This window comes from Zalophus californianus, chromosome 16, assembly GCF_009762305.2.
Source record: "Zalophus californianus isolate mZalCal1 chromosome 16, mZalCal1.pri.v2, whole genome shotgun sequence".
Classification (NCBI taxonomy): domain Eukaryota; kingdom Metazoa; phylum Chordata; class Mammalia; order Carnivora; family Otariidae; genus Zalophus; species Zalophus californianus.
In genome coordinates, this window is record NC_045610.1 from 23,158,647 (window position 1) to 23,174,075 (window position 15,429).

Sequence of the window (15,429 nt, forward strand, 5' to 3'; positions counted from 1 at the left end):
TGATAATAAATCAAGCAGGTTGGGTTTCTGTATGGAGAAAAGTTCCATTTAAACCTTCTTGCCCTTGCCTTTCATTAGGATTCTGATAATCCTGACCTTCGAGACCGAGGCTATATTTATTGGCGCCTTCTCTCAACGGACCCTGTCACAGCCAAAGAAGTCGTCTTGTCTGAGAAGCCATTGATCTCTGAGGAGACAGATCTTATTGAGCCAACTCTGCTGGATGAGCTGATCTGCCACATTGGATCTTTGGCTTCGGTGTACCATAAGCCTCCCAATGCTTTTGTGGAAGGAAGTCATGGAATCCATCGCAAACACTTGCCAATACACCATGGGAGGTAAGCAGGTGAACTAGGTTTTGACTGAGAAGTAACTGTTTAGACAGAGTTGGTCTTCCTCACGCTTTTATAGTCTAGAAAATGCTGTGCATTTTGCAAACCTGCTAAACTGTCCTGGGGGCTCCATCTAAATACTAGTGAGCACAAACATAATAGGTGAAAGGCCCCTCTGTGTTCTAATCTTGGAGTAGGTAAGATAATGGCTTAAGAAAATGGTGAAGACCTAAACTGATCAAGTTTGAGAGTTGCTTAAGTCTGCAGATGAGGCTAGAAATTTTGTCAGGGCTGAAAATTTGGAAGAAAGTCTATAGTATGTACCTTTAGCTTTTTTGTTTGTTTTAAGATCTTATTTATTTGAGAGCGGCGGGGGGGTGGGAGGGTGGCAGGAAAGGGAGAAGTAGACTCCTTGCTGAGCAGGGAGCCCAGCGTGGGGCTGGATCCCAAGACCTTGAGATCATGACCTGAGCCCAAGGTAGCAGCTTAACCAACTAAGCCACCCAGGCGCCCCTACCTTTAGTGTAACTTTCTATGAAGCTTATGGATAAAGTTAGCAGATACTCCTTTTGTGCTATAAAGCTGAAAATGAAATAATATTTGCAGGATTGTTTTTAAAAGCAGCCTAGATTCCTTCCTTCTACTGGCTTTGGGCTTTGTTCTTTTTCTAGCTCCTTAAGGTATAAGGTTAGGTTTGAGATTTTTCTTGCTCCTTGAGGTAAGCCTATATTGCTCTTATCTTTCTTAGAATTGCTTTTGTTGCATCCCAAAGATTTTGGACAGTTATGTTTTCATTTTCATTTGTCTCCATGTATTTTTTTTATTTCCTCTTTGATTTCTTGGTTGAACCAATCATTGTTCAGGAGCATGTTGTTTAGCCTCCATGTATTTATGTTCTTCTTTCGATTTTTCTTGTGGTTAATTTCTAGTTTCATACCATTGTGGTCAGAAAAGATGCATGATACGATTTTAGCCTTTTTGAGTTTATGAGACTTGTTTTGTGACCTAAGACATGATCTGTTTTAGAGAATGTTCCATGTGCACTTGGAATACACACAAAAATGTGTATTTTGCTGTTTTTGGATGGATGTTCTGAATATATCTGTTAAAAAGCATCTAGTCCTATGTGTCATTCAAAGCCACTGCTTCCTTGTTGGTTTTCTGTATGGATGATAATATCCACCGATATAAGTAGGGTGTCATCCCCTGCTGTTACTGAACTACTGTCAGTTTCTTCCTTAATGTCTATTAATAGTTGCTTTATTTATTTAGGTGCTCCCATTTTGGGTGCATAAATGTTTATAATTGTTATATTCTCTTGTTAGATTGTTTCCTTCATTAGGTGGTGTCCATCTTTCTTTGTCTCTTGTTACAGTCTTCGTTTTAAAGTCTGTTTTGTCCAGTATAAGTATTACCACCCCATCTTTCTTTTTGCATCCATTTGCATGGTAAATGTTTTTCCATCCCTTCATTTTGAGTCTGCATGTGCCTTTAGGTCTGAAGTGAGTTTCTTGTTGGCAACCTATAGGTGGCTCTTGCTTTTTTATTCATTCAGTCACCCTGTGTTTTTTGATTAGAGCATTTAGACAGAGTTGGGATGCAGCAGTACTGTTCTAAGAGGGAAGATTACAGCAGTACCTTCCTGAGGCCAACTCAGGAAGCAAGTAAAATTCCAACCTAATCTTACACCTAAAGGAACTAGAAAAAGAACAAAGCATAAAGCTGGTAGAAGGAAGGAAATAGTAAAGATTAGAGCAGAAATAAAGGAAACAGAGACCAAAAAAACAGTAGAACAGATTAAGGAAACCAGGAGCTGGTTCTTTGAAAAGATCAATAAAATTGCTAAACCTTTATCAGACTCATCAAAAAAAAAAAAAAGAGAGAGAGAGAGAGAGAAAGGACATACTAAAAAAGGAAAGGACAACATCCAAGCAAATGTTTATTGAGATTCATTAGCCTTCACTTGAGTTGACTCTTTGGTTTTAGGGCAGGTGCTGTGATTTTCACCCAAAGGAAGTTGAGGCTTCATAAGGATTAGGCCTTGTAACAGTAGAGAGTTTCTCCTGTAGGCAAGCCTATTTAACCTTCTAGATGTGACATTTGACTTCTAAGTGTATCATCTCCCAGTCTGTTAAGTTTGGGTAATAAATAGGGATTTTCTTTTTAACTTGCCTCTGTAGCCATATTTATATGCCATTTAGATTACCCTGTCTCCTGATAGCTTTTGACCCTCAGAGGGGGGAAGTGACACAAATCAACAAATAAAAACAGCCCTTTCTAGAACACAAGAACCAGTATTTAAACTATAAAAAAGAAACAGTCTCTTACATAAGGTCTCTATCTGATTAATAGTCTTAAGTGGTTCCTTTTTAGATAATTTTTTTCTTTTTGGTTGATTTGTGCTTGTATTGTCTTTTTAAGGGAAACACAAATGCATAAAAATCCCTTTTGAAATAAATAGGGATGATATATTGCTGCAAATGGCATATTCATAATAGCACTGACATTACCTAGCTCTCTTCTGCAGCATTCAGTTAAGTGATGTGCCTCTGACATGAACTACAGCTAACACTGTAAAACCTTACTCTGCCTCTTCTAGAAATCTAAAAATGCTTACCTAACCAAATTTTTTAAAATCACTTGAGAAAGGGAAAAGTGCTTTTTAGTTGGCTGTTGCTTACTAAAACTTGTCAGCTGCTCTGGGGGGGAGGTGAAAATGGTAAATAGTTGTCTACTTTAGGAAAACCTCACCTTTTAAAAATATCGCTTTGGTGTCAGTTACACAGTTATTTCCCAGGAGTTTACATGGGAACTGTTTTCATGTTAATTTTCTTGTGTTTGTCATTTAGAAAGAATGCATAATGATTTACCATGTTCTTGTAGAAACCACAGGATCACTTCTTTTCATCTAACTCCTTTATCTTCTCACAGAAAGAAAATATGTGCATTGTTACCTATTCTGCCTTCTATTTAGAGGTACTGATAAACAATATGACAGAACACTTCTTAAATGGCACATGTCATAAGATGATAGAATTTCATGTTCAGAGAATATCCTTTATAGAGATTTCATATTTTTCTTGGCAGGAGTATATGAAATTGCTTCCCCCTTTTGACTTCATTATTAATTTTTGGCTATATTTGCCCCTCTTCCCCCAATCTAGATACTTCTCATCTTGGCTTCCTTGACACTTTTTGCTCCTAAGTTATCTTTCTTAGATTGTTTTTCTGTCTTTAATCTTTGCTGTTCTTTGTTCATTCTCTTTTCTGATCATTAATCTTGATTGTGTTGCAAGGCTCATTCTGAACCTTCTCTTTCTGTGCTTCTCTTTGTATTCCTTTCGGGAGCTGAACTACTAAACACAGCCACTGATCTCTTTTTTTTTTTTTAAGATTTTATTTATTTATTTGACAGAGAGAGAGGCAGGAGAGAGAGAGCACAAGCAGGGGGAGCGGGAGAGGGAGAAGCAGCCTTCCTGCTGAGCAGGGAGCCCGATGCGGGGCTCAATTCCAGGACCCCGGGATCATGACCTGAGCCAAAGGCAGACGCTTAACGACTGAGCCACCCAGGCGCCCCAGCCCCTGATCTCTTATAGGGCTTTACATTTTATATCATGTTTTCATTTTATCCTGTCTAAAATAGATCCCTGTGACATGGTTACCATTTTATTGATGAGGAATCTTTGTCTCAGAAAAGTTGTCACTTGCCCAAGATCACACAGCTGGTAATATTTGGAGCCAACACTTGATCTTTGTCTTCTTACTCTAGACCACCTACTCTTCACTGCCACACCTGTGGTGCTTTGCTGATTTCACCTGAGATGTGTTTTTGAATTTCTTCCCAATTTACTTCTTGAACTCTGACTGCCAGTCCCTTGTCCTTAGCTATCTGTTGGACTTCAGTTGTTTTTCTTACCTGAAATTTAACAATTGGAAACAGCATTTATTTTTCCCATCATCCCTTCAGGTTCCTCTGTCATTATGAGGAGCATCACCAGTCTTTTGCTTCTTAGTTTTTGTTTATTTATTCTTTGACTTTGATTATTCATTCTTCTCTCTTACATGTTCAAGAAAATATTGTTAATGGAATTTTTACATTATTTTTTTCTTCGTATTATATAAATCTTAGAAAACGTGCAAGATAGAGTGGGATAACAAACTCCTATGTACTCATCACTCGGCTTCACCAGTTCTCACTATTTTGCCAAGCTTGTTTCATGTATCACCCCTACAATTTTTTATTTTTTGACGGAGATGGAGTATTTTAAATCAAATCCCAGACTTCCTATTGTTTCACCTTTACTTGGTATCTCTAATAGACAAGGACTTATTTTTTTTATATCACAGTAAATTACCCAGCCTAAGAAAATTAGAAATAATTATTTAATATTGCATAAGCAGTCTTAACTACTTTCAGATTTTCTTAATTGTCATTCTCTGTTCTCTTTTAAATTCTCTGAGATTGGTTTTACTTTGTTCTTAAATGTTTGGAAGAATTCACAGTGAAGCCATCTGAGCCTGGAATTTTCTTTGTGGGATTTTCCCCTCTTACCCCACCCCCACTTTTTAAATTGATATATCATTTATAATAATCTTAATAGTACACTAACCTTTAGTGTATATGGCTCAGTAGATTTTTACATATATATACAATCATAACCACCACCCTGATGAGATACTTCCAGCACCCTAGAAGATTCTTCATGCCCCTTTTCTGTTAATACCCACTCTCCAAAGATAACCATTGTTTTGACTTCTATCACTACAGTTTTGCTTATTCTTGAACACAATATAAATCAATTATATGTTTCTATTTATTGGTATATAGTATTCCATTGCCCCAATATACCACAATTTACTTATATCTTCTGTTGATGTACCTTTGGATTTTTTTCAGTTTGGGGCTCTTACAGATAAAGCTGCTATGAATATTCTTGTGTACGTCTTAATAGACTTATATACTTACTTCTCTTGTGTATACAACTAGGAATGGAATTGCTGGGTCATAGAATAGATGTATATTTAGCTGTCGGAGACACTGCCAGTTTTCCCAAGAGATCATACCAGCGTATACTTCCAGCTGTGTATGAGTTCTAGGTGATCCACATCCTGATGAGCACTTGGGGTTGTCAGTCATGTTAATTTTTGCCATTCTGGCAGATATGTGATAGGGTCTTGCTTTGGTTTTTATTTGCATTTTCCTGTTGATTAGAGATGGCTTAAGTCCCTCTTCATGTGTACAGACTGCTAGTAGATCCTCCTTTGTGATATGCCTAATCTTCTCATTTTTAATGAGTTCTCTTTTCAATTTTAGGAATTCTTTATATAATAATTGAATGATATATAGGAACCTTTTATGTGATTTCGGTACATGGCTTGTCAGATAACATGCGTTGTGAGCATCGTTTTTTGTAGTCTGTGGAACATACTTTCTCTTGTTGTCTCTAGATGGTGTTATTTGAAGAAAAGATGCTTTCAGTTTTAGTGAAGTCCAGATCATTTTTTTTCTTTTATACTTAGTGTTTTCTGTGGAAACTTTTGTCTACTCCAAGGCCATCAAGGGACTCTCCTAGATTTTCCCCTTCACATTTATGTTGGCTTTGTCTCTTTAATTTTTATTTTGTGAGGTACAAAAGTCAAGGCTCATTTTTTCCCTCACACAGCTATCCAGTTGACCCAGCAACATCTGTTATCTCATGGAACGCACCACTTTTTTTTTTTTTTTTAGATTATTTATTTATTTATTTATTTATTTGACAGAGAGAGAGAGAGACAGCGAGAGAGGGAACACAAGCAGGGGGAGTAGGAGAGGGAGAAGCAGGCTTCCCGCTGAGCAGGGAGCGCGATGCGAGGCTCGATCCCAGGACCCTGGGATCATGACCTGAGCCGAAGGCAGACGATTAACCGACTGAGCCACCCAGGCGCCCCACCACTTTTTATTTTTATGTATGGTGGCAGTAGCTGTTTAGATTACTGTTTGCTGATCTCCACACTCATTCTTCCAACTTCAGTCCATTTGACACACAGCTGCTAGAGTCATGTTTCTGTAATGTTACTTTTAGTTCTTCGTTCAACAAATCAAAGTGATTCTGCATTGCCTATCAAAAAAATTAACTTCCCAGGCTAGTTTTCAGTTTTATCTCCCTCATCTTCTCTTTCCCAAAATCTTAATCCCAATTTTTGCTCCTGCCAATAAAATTTTTTTACCACCCCTAATGTCAGATTGTTCATTTCTGTGCCTTTGCACAAACCATCCGTTCCTTTAAGATAAGTCTCTCCCTGGTAGTTCCTCGCAACTGTGCTGTTCTTCAAAATCTAGTCATAAAACCATTCTCCAAAGCTTTTAGAATCAGCCCTACCTGGCTTGTTTTGTTTCTGAGCTGTATCCCGTCATTGTGCAGATGCTCATACAGTACTCATTTCTGCTATTACACAGTGAATGTGCTTTGCAGTCATTTTGTAAATGCAGCTTTTTGTTGTTGTTTAAGTTATTTGAGGACAGGAAATAGCTTTTCTTTTTAAAACATATGGCTCGAAGGTTCTCATTATAATGCTCTATTATAGTGTAGGTGCTCAGTTAAAATTGACTGACTGCATTATATAGTATACTTTTATTTTCATTTTAGCAACTATATATATATATATATATATATATTTTTTTTTTTTTTTTTTTTTACTGAACTAAGTGGCTTTATTTGGGAGAGCCAGGATCACAGTTTACTTAAGAGTTGGCATTGGGGCCCTTCTTCTTGCCAAAAGTGGGCACAACGTTGACAAAGCGCTGGTTGTACTGCATCCACCGCTTGGCTTGGCCTGTCTTCTTCTTTTTCTCCTGTTTGGCCACCTTGGGAGTCTGCCCTCTTACTTTCCCAGCACGGGCCAGGGAACCATGGACTTTACCTCCAAGCATGTGGCTAGCTACTTCCAGGGTGGTCAGAGCCTCCACTCCACACTGACCTAGGTAGGGTAGCCTCATCCTCCAGGGGCGTGCCTGCCAGGAGCACGACTTGATCTACTGGAGCGATGCCCTCCAGGGAGGCTACATGAGCCTTGATCTGGGCGACCGCCTCCTGGCCGGTCACCTCGAGGGTGTGTAGCTCCTGGGCGCGGACAAAGAGCTGTATGTCGGCGACTGAACTGCGGGCACTGCAGCCACTACCGCGAAGATGGAGTCGAGAAAGACCTTAGCAACTATATTTTGATAAAAATAAGAATTGCTGATTTTGGCGGCACCTGGCTGGCTCAGTCTGTAGAGCATGCAACTCTTGATCTCGGTGTTGTGAGTTTGAGCCCCACATCGTGTGTAGAGATTATTTAAAAATAAAATCTTTTAAAAAATAATACTGCAAAAAAAAATAAGTTTTATATTTTTGTTTTTTGTTTGTTTTTTTCCTCCTCCTGTGTTTTATAGATCTGACATTCACTTGTGCCTTGTTATTGTGTCCTGGGTGAAACTGACTTTTCTCTTTTCCTCTCTGTGTGTGTGTGTGTGTGTGTGTGTGTGACTGCAGCACTGATGCAGGTGACAGCCCTGTTGGCACCACCACAGCCACGAACCTGGAACAGCCTCAGGTGATCCCCTCTCAAGGTGACCTTCTAGGAGACCTTTTAAACCTTGACCTCGGTCCCCCAGTCAATGTGCCACAGGTGTCCTCCATGCAGATGGGAGCAGTGGATCTCTTGGGAGGAGGACTAGATAGTCTGGTAAGTATCTTTCTTCCTTCTTTCTTTTGGTTATTTTAAATTTTTGATATGCTAAAGAGCTTTAGATTATTCAGCTTTTTAGAACTAGGCCTTTCCTTGATGAGCAGAGCAATGTCCTTTGATAAAGGACAGGATTTTTTATCTTCACAGAATTAATTGATATTGTCAATTAATTAATTGTTATGGGGCATGTTTACAACTGTGCGGGATTGTTTTGTTGTCCTGCCTCTAAATAGAACTTTTGATATTTAGCCAACCTATTCAGCAATCTTAATATTTGGTATCCTTTCCAGAGCTTAGTACTCCTGCTTCTTAACTCTGGATAGCCCCTGTAGTTCCTTTTTTCCTGAACAGCATTTAAATGACCTCAGAGAGATCATCCTATCTTGAGACTTTCAAACCTTTGCCTTTTTTATATTTTATTGGTTTATGCCCCAATTCTGTAAGGTTTTGAGGCAGCCATTTGAGCCATTTGTGTAAAAAATGTACCTTTATTACAGTTGGGGAGTACTGCTTGATTGGTTCTTTTTGCCCCCCTTCTTCCTCCCACCCATACTTCCAATTTAATTAGCTTCCAGGATTCTAATAATAAAAGGCTTCAAAGTCCAGAGTATCTGTGAATATGTGCCACCGGTGGGAACTAAAATTAGTTTTTGTTGAGGTACAAGATAAATGAGAAATATTAAGGATGACCTTCCATCTGTGTAGAGAAGACCAGAAAAGTAACTTATATATCAGGTATATATATATACACACATATGGATGTGTCACATCACATGGCTCTCTACAAACCAGGTTTTTAATTGTGGTGGAATTAGAGGGGCTCTTTTAGCTAGACACTTGTACATGTTTGTCTGCAAAGACGCCCAACAAACTTACTTCCCAACATCAGAAATTAGAAGACATGTAGCCTGGTGATGGGTATTGAGGAGGGCACGTTCTGCATGGAGCACTGGGTGTTATGAACAAACAATGAATCATGGAACACTGCACCAAAAATTAATGATGTAATATATGGTGATTAACATAACAATAAAAAATTAAAAAGAAAAAAAAAACTCTCAGAGGCAGTTAAAAAAAAAAAAAAGAAATTAGAAGACATGCCATAGATACAAAAATATATGTTCTCAGAGATTACATAAACTAAACAGCCTCACTTTCTGCTACACACACCAGCATTTTCTCTTCTACCTTATGAGCAGCATTATGTCTGGGATTTATGCCAGCCAGTACAGGTACATTTAATTCTTGGCTGGCAGAGGGTCTAAGAAAATAGGGTTACAGTCATATCTCTGTGGGTTGTGCATTTTACTAATGGAAAGTCACTGCTTTCAGAGTCTGTACACTGACCAGGCTCTAGATACCAGCTCATAGGGCTGCAAGTAGCACTCCTTATTATCTTTCTTGGGAATGTAAGCATTTGCTTTTCATATTCATATCTTTAATGAGTGGATTTGACCAATTATCTAAGAATAGCTTCCTCATATGATCATTCTGCATGGCTACGTAGCCTCCCTGTAGACTCAAAAGGGTCTGTGGAGTCTTTCAGAAGACTAAAAAGTGAATACTGACATATTAACGGATTCTCGCAGAAACTCCACATAACCTTTGAAATCGTTCTTCCTGTTCTTGTTGACACATCACCCACCAGTTAAGTGTTACATCCTCCTCAACTCAAGTTTATGCCTTAACAACCCTATTTGTTAATTTACCTGGTGGCTGACAGAATGATGGGCTCATTGAACCTAAGAATGACAGAGAAATTAAGCTTGAAGGGTGGAGGGAAGAAAGAGGCCCTATATTTTAATGTTGTCTGGCCTGGGATTTTATGCTCTTGCTTCTTGATCCACTTTAGCATGGAAGGAAAGGGACGTGGTATTTCTGTGTGGCTTTGTATTAGCAGTTGCTGGCCCTTAATGCCCTTGAGTTTTCTCCTTGTATTTTGCTTAGCTATCCATTCATCTGTTAAAATTCCCACAAGTATTACTTCAAGTAGGAAAAAAGATGTTACAGTTTTAGGTTGTAGTAGCCAGAGTTACACATGGGCCTTTTTCTTTCTTTCTTTCTTTTTTTGTAAAGGATGCTCTTTTTGGGGTGGGGAGTACGTTGTTTTCCCATTTGAATTTGTAAATATTATACAGCCTTTGCTATGGAGGCCCAGCAATGTTCCTACGTAACTCTGTATTTTACCTCTTCCTGACTTCAGGTTTCAAAATGGTATACTTGGTGTCATAGCCCTAGAAAGTCATGCAGGTTTCAGCTTATTCTGTGATATAAATATATCTCAAATCAAAATGAGTAAAAGCCCTTTTTGCTTTGGATCTATATGGGGTTAAATATATATTCACTCAGAGAACTAAGATCCTTTTAAGAGACCATCACAAGGAAGGCCTAAATCTGGCTGTGTGGAAGGTGAGTTTCCAAGGCAGCTCTAGACTGTGCCATTTTAAAATGCTTTTATTGTTGTTTTGTAAATTATCTAATTTAAAGAGGGAAATAGTCCTCAGAGTTTTTACTTAATCTATATAGTGCTGTTTCTTGAATGAATCTTTTCCTCACCGCAGTGCTTCTCAGACTATAATGTAAATCTATATAAATCCTATCTATCTCCTGGAGATCTTGTATAAGGCAGATTCTGATTTAGTTGGTCTGAGATGAAACCGAGGAGTCTGCATTTCTAACAAGCTCCCAGCTCCATGGGCCATATTTTGCATAAAACCGTAGAATTTCTGGGACCACTGTGAACCACTTCAGTTTGGTGCTTGAATCATAGCTGTTGGTAAACCCGGATGCCTTTTTGTCTTGACTTCAGCAGTAAACACACTCCTGGAAAGAGGGCTCCTCCTCTACCCCAAATTGAGGGAGGGCAAGGAACTCCTGAAATTATTTTTGGGTAATAATAAAAGAAGGAAAGGTCCTTCTTTTACTCTGTAGGAAGAATAGTGTTGCTGGGAGTGGTAGCTTTTCACCCAGGCAATGTAAAATTTGGCCTGGTTTAGAGTTACATGTTCACCTGGCAAGGAGCACTCAAGTTACCTTAGTGTTCACTTCAGAAGGGCGGACAGCAAGGCCTCTATATGGTTTCTGCTGCTTTTATCATTGCTGTCTAAGGGAACCCTACCCATAGGGGTCAGTGGTGTGCCGCTAATGAAATATGGCAGCTCCAAACCTTTTATTTAAGCTTTTGGGGTTCTCAACTCCAGCTGCGTAGTTAGTCCCACATTAGTACCATATTTAAAAAACAAAACAAAACAAAAACTATCAGGGCACCTGGGTGGCTCAGTTGGTGAAGCGTCTGACTCTTGGTTTCGGCTCCAGTTGAGATCACAGGGTCATGAGGTGGTCCCCCCCGCATCTGGGCTCTGCACTCAGTGGGGAGTCGGCTTGAGATTCTCTCCCTCTCCCCCGCCCCTATCCCCGCTCGTGTACACTCAAACACACCCTCTCTCTCTCAGATCTTGAAAACAAACAGTGAAAAACTGTCAGTGTTTGGGCCCAATCCTAGAGCAGTTAAACAAAATTTCTGGGAGACAGGACCTAGACATTGATATTTTAGAAAGATACCCAGGTTACTTTAATTTTGCATCCAAGGTTCAGAACATTGAACCAAAGGAAGTTCCAAATGGAGTTGGGTAGACATGTTAAAAAATGATCTCTAAGTCAAGGCAATGATTTCTACTGAAGAATTATACTCTGGTAAGCCTTTTCACTACCGCCTACGAAAACAGACCTCTCTGACTTTACCTCTGTTCCTTCCCCTTCTCCCTAGGACATTTTTACTGTATTTTGCAGTTAGGTAGTCCAGCCTACCAGAAATTGGCCAGAAGTTGAATTTGACCAATTTAGATTTAGTTGCTCAGTCCTGGGGTTCTTTTTACCTTTGCTCACTTTGTATAATTGGAGACTGAAAATTGTTTTTGTATTTTAGATTGTCACCTGTTTTTCTGTTTTGTTTTTGTTTTTTTTTTTAAAGAGAGAGTGTGCACACAGGGTGGGGAAGAGGGGCAGAGGGAGAGGGGGAGAGAGAATCCCAAGCAGGCTCAGTGCTCAGTGCAGAGCCCAACATGGGGCTCAATCTCACAGTCGTGAGATCATGACCTGAGCCAAAATCAAAATCAAGAGTTGGATGCTTAACCGACTGAGCCACCCAGGTGCCCCTCTGTACTTTTGTCTTAAAACTTCCAAATTCACTAGAGTATAATTTTTCTTCTCTTTTCGTATTCTGGTGATCCTTCCATTAGATCTTGTTTACCTTCTTTCATTGTTGTACTTGTAAAATTTTGAGATTTAGTGAATTGAGGCTTTTTCTAGAATTGTCATTAAGGAAGTACTTATCTATTTGTTTATTTACTTTATCAGCATTATTTGCCACAACATACCTGAAGACCCCAGCCTTCTTCCATCAATAATAGTGACTCATAACAGCTGTGATTTTTAAACCAAAAAAAGTGAGTGGGGATATTGCTGTGATGTAAAGAAAACACACACACACTCCATGCCTCCTAGTTGATTCTTATTTATTTTGGAGACAGGCAGCTTTGAAAATCATTGATTTAGGCAGAGCTTCAGATTTTAAAAATGGAATGCTTTTTCATTAAGGACTCAAATCAAAATGGATTTTCTCCATATTCTTTTCAATCTCCTTACTGAAATATCCCTATTTTTAGTTTCTGCCTGCTTTAGCATATTCTCTTTTGCTTGAACTCTGTGGATAGTTTCTTCTGTTACTATAAACTTAACTGTCCCCTTGATGTGGATTGAATTGTAGTGAATCTTACATGGTTGATGTGTTCTGCATGTAAAGCAGGATAGTATACTATTTAAGTGTGGACTTACAAAAGTTGGTGGAGTGTTTTTGTTTCTTAGTTTCAGAAGTCTTGTATGGGTCTTTTGATGCCTCTGATATGGAATCTAAGAAAGTGTTCATTCTGGGTAGTGTGACTTTTCTGACAGTGCAAATCCTGGTTTGGTGTAGTGTGGGAGGTGACCTGAGGCCCATGTGTATGACTCCTACATACATGTAAAGATACACCATTTGCTAGTAAGTCTGACATCTGTGAGATTCACTAAAGTTAATAATTGAATCTTGACTTTTTTTGTCACCTTTACTTTCAGACTGTCAGCAGAGGCCTTGGGTAAATTATAGCCTTTTGTTCATCCAAGGTGCTGTGCATTATTCTATTTAGATAAATGGTGCTATTGTACATCAAGACCATAAAGGAAGCATTATCCAGAGTGCCCTTTCTCTTTGCTGACAGAGGTTTTCCAGCCAGAGAAATGTCCTTTCAGTGTGCCCAGCTGGAATAGTGTGGGCTAGAGAAGAAACTGCCTTTTCCTAAATGCAGCGTTATGTTTTTTCAAATCCTCCCACTCTATTTGTTTTTTTTTTCTCAGTATAATTAATGTACAGTGTTAATGTCAGGTGTACAATATAGTGATCCAGCAATTCTCTACATTTCTCAGTGTTCATGATAAGTGTGCCCTCCCACCCTGTTTCTTACAGATTTTTATTTTTACTTTGCAGAAATTTTAAGTCAGGTACTATTTTAGTGATAATTTTAGTTTTTTTAGCCTACAGGACTAAACTACATACTCGTTTTGCATCTTCCTATTTCTTCCTCTGGAAAAGATTTGCAGTGATTAAAGAGCTTAAGTTTTAGAGTTGGTGGTGTTGTGGAGAAAATCTTTGTGAATTATAGCCCAGTTTTTCCTGGTAAATTCTTCAGTGTGGTTTTTGTAACCACTGTCTTTTTATTAGGCGGTTTGGGGGAATAATTAACCCAGTCCTGAGTTTCTATTGCTGTTCCAGTTCCCTGTGCTTAGAACTTTTATAATTTCTAATTCCCAAAATAATTCTGCAAGGAAATTCTGTTGGGCCCCATTTCACAGAAAACTGAAGGTGGCATAGCAAGTAAGTCTCTAGAGTCAAGATTTGAACCCAAGACTCTCCTGAGATTCCTCCAGTTTGTTTGTTATTGTCATCTTCTAGAATAGAGTCCAGTCTCACTTTGGTCCTTCTCAGATCAGGGGTACACGGTGTCTGGAGTACACAGCAGAGTGCAGGAGGCATTTGTAGCTGCAGAATAAATGTGGCTCATCCTTCTTGCAGTGTCATTCTTAACTTGATGGCAAGGAAAGTAAACACAGACTAAACACTGCTGTGTTAAGGCTTAGAATGTAAAATTGCATGAATGCTTAAACCAGAACACAAAACTTGTTTGCCATATGCCTCTTCTCACTATACCTTCCGGGTGCTCTGGGTATATGAGTTTGGGCTGGCTTGCCATTAGGAGGCATATGAATGTTTGAGAAAGACTAGAAGTGTATTCATTTGTGAAAAGAGGGACTGGGTAAGTTCATACATCTGTCTTGCAGCAAAAGGAACAAGGTTGTTCATCTTACCCTCTTGTAAGCAGAGCCATGACATCATATCTTCTCATCTATTTGGCAGTGAGCTGTGATACAAAACACTAGTGCTTTCAGAGCCAATAAATGATGCACAGGGCATTCTTCTGAAAACTTGCCGTCAAAACTGTTCAGACAATAATACATTTCCTCTCTAGAAAGGACTTCGGCCTTGGGATGGGGGCTGGGTCCTTCTTTTCCCTAATTGGTTCTATTTTGTATGTTGGAAATGTCGATGCCAATAGGATGCGCTAGGCCAGTTGATAAAACCGTTTTGTCAGCCTTCTGTCCATTTTGTGATAATTTTCTCCAATAAAATGATTCATTTCAAAATTGTCTCCCCGAGAAGTAATATTGCCAATAGCCCTGCTTATATGGTTAATAGGACATTCATTCACTGAGTGCTGGTTCTATATCAGACTTTATTCTGTGTACTGGGAATATAGTTGTGACTAGTCCTTGCAAGCTTATGTTCTAGTGGGGGAAAGTTGAGATGACAACTATAGAGTAGGGTAGTAAGTATTGCAAAAGAAAATGAAACAGGATGCAGAGCTTCTCCTGTGGATTTGAAGTATACGCCTCGTGGGGTTCTGTTGGACCTAAGAGACCAGTAATGACACATTCTTTCCCTGTCCCATCTTAGGAAGTATTCTTTTATATCCCCCTACTTTTCTGTTGATACAAGCCTTTTTTTCTATCAGGCCAAGGGGTCTTTGGATGATTTTATATGATCTCAACTCATGCTATTCCATATCAAGTCCATCCTTAGCCATCAGTTTAATAGCTTTTGCATGGTTACAGATTCTTTTCACCAGTTTAATTAGTTATATTTTATGATGCTTTTCTGAATAGCTTTTTGAAGATGAAATTAATGTTTGTAGCCAAACAGCTGAAAATTGCACTCTACCTAGGAGATGGTATGTGCCTTCTAAAATCTAAAACCCTAATAGGAAAAGCACAGACTGATGTTTTTGACCCCAGTAGGATT

At 39.0% G+C, this 15,429-nt stretch overlaps 2 protein-coding genes across 9 annotated transcripts in view; one reads left to right on the plus strand and one right to left on the minus strand.

Moving 5' to 3' along the window:
- Positions 1-15,429, plus strand: part of AP2B1 (adaptor related protein complex 2 subunit beta 1) — a 133,232-nt gene that overhangs the window by 67,194 nt on the left and 50,609 nt on the right. For all 8 annotated transcript variants that reach the window (XM_027624921.2, XM_027624923.2, XM_027624926.1 and 5 more), the window contains 2 exons: positions 79-338; positions 7,844-8,036. In XM_027624921.2, coding sequence (XP_027480722.1) covers positions 79-338; positions 7,844-8,036 — 453 coding nt within the window. The remainder of the gene's footprint in view (positions 1-78; positions 339-7,843; positions 8,037-15,429) is intronic.
- LOC113939811 (putative ubiquitin-like protein FUBI-like protein ENSP00000310146) lies at positions 7,054-7,510 on the minus strand (the record flags this gene model as incomplete). The annotated part of the gene is given in 2 exon segments (XM_027626431.2): positions 7,054-7,293; positions 7,295-7,510. Coding segments are annotated over 2 exon segments (456 nt in total), but the record flags the coding sequence as incomplete, so codon positions are not given.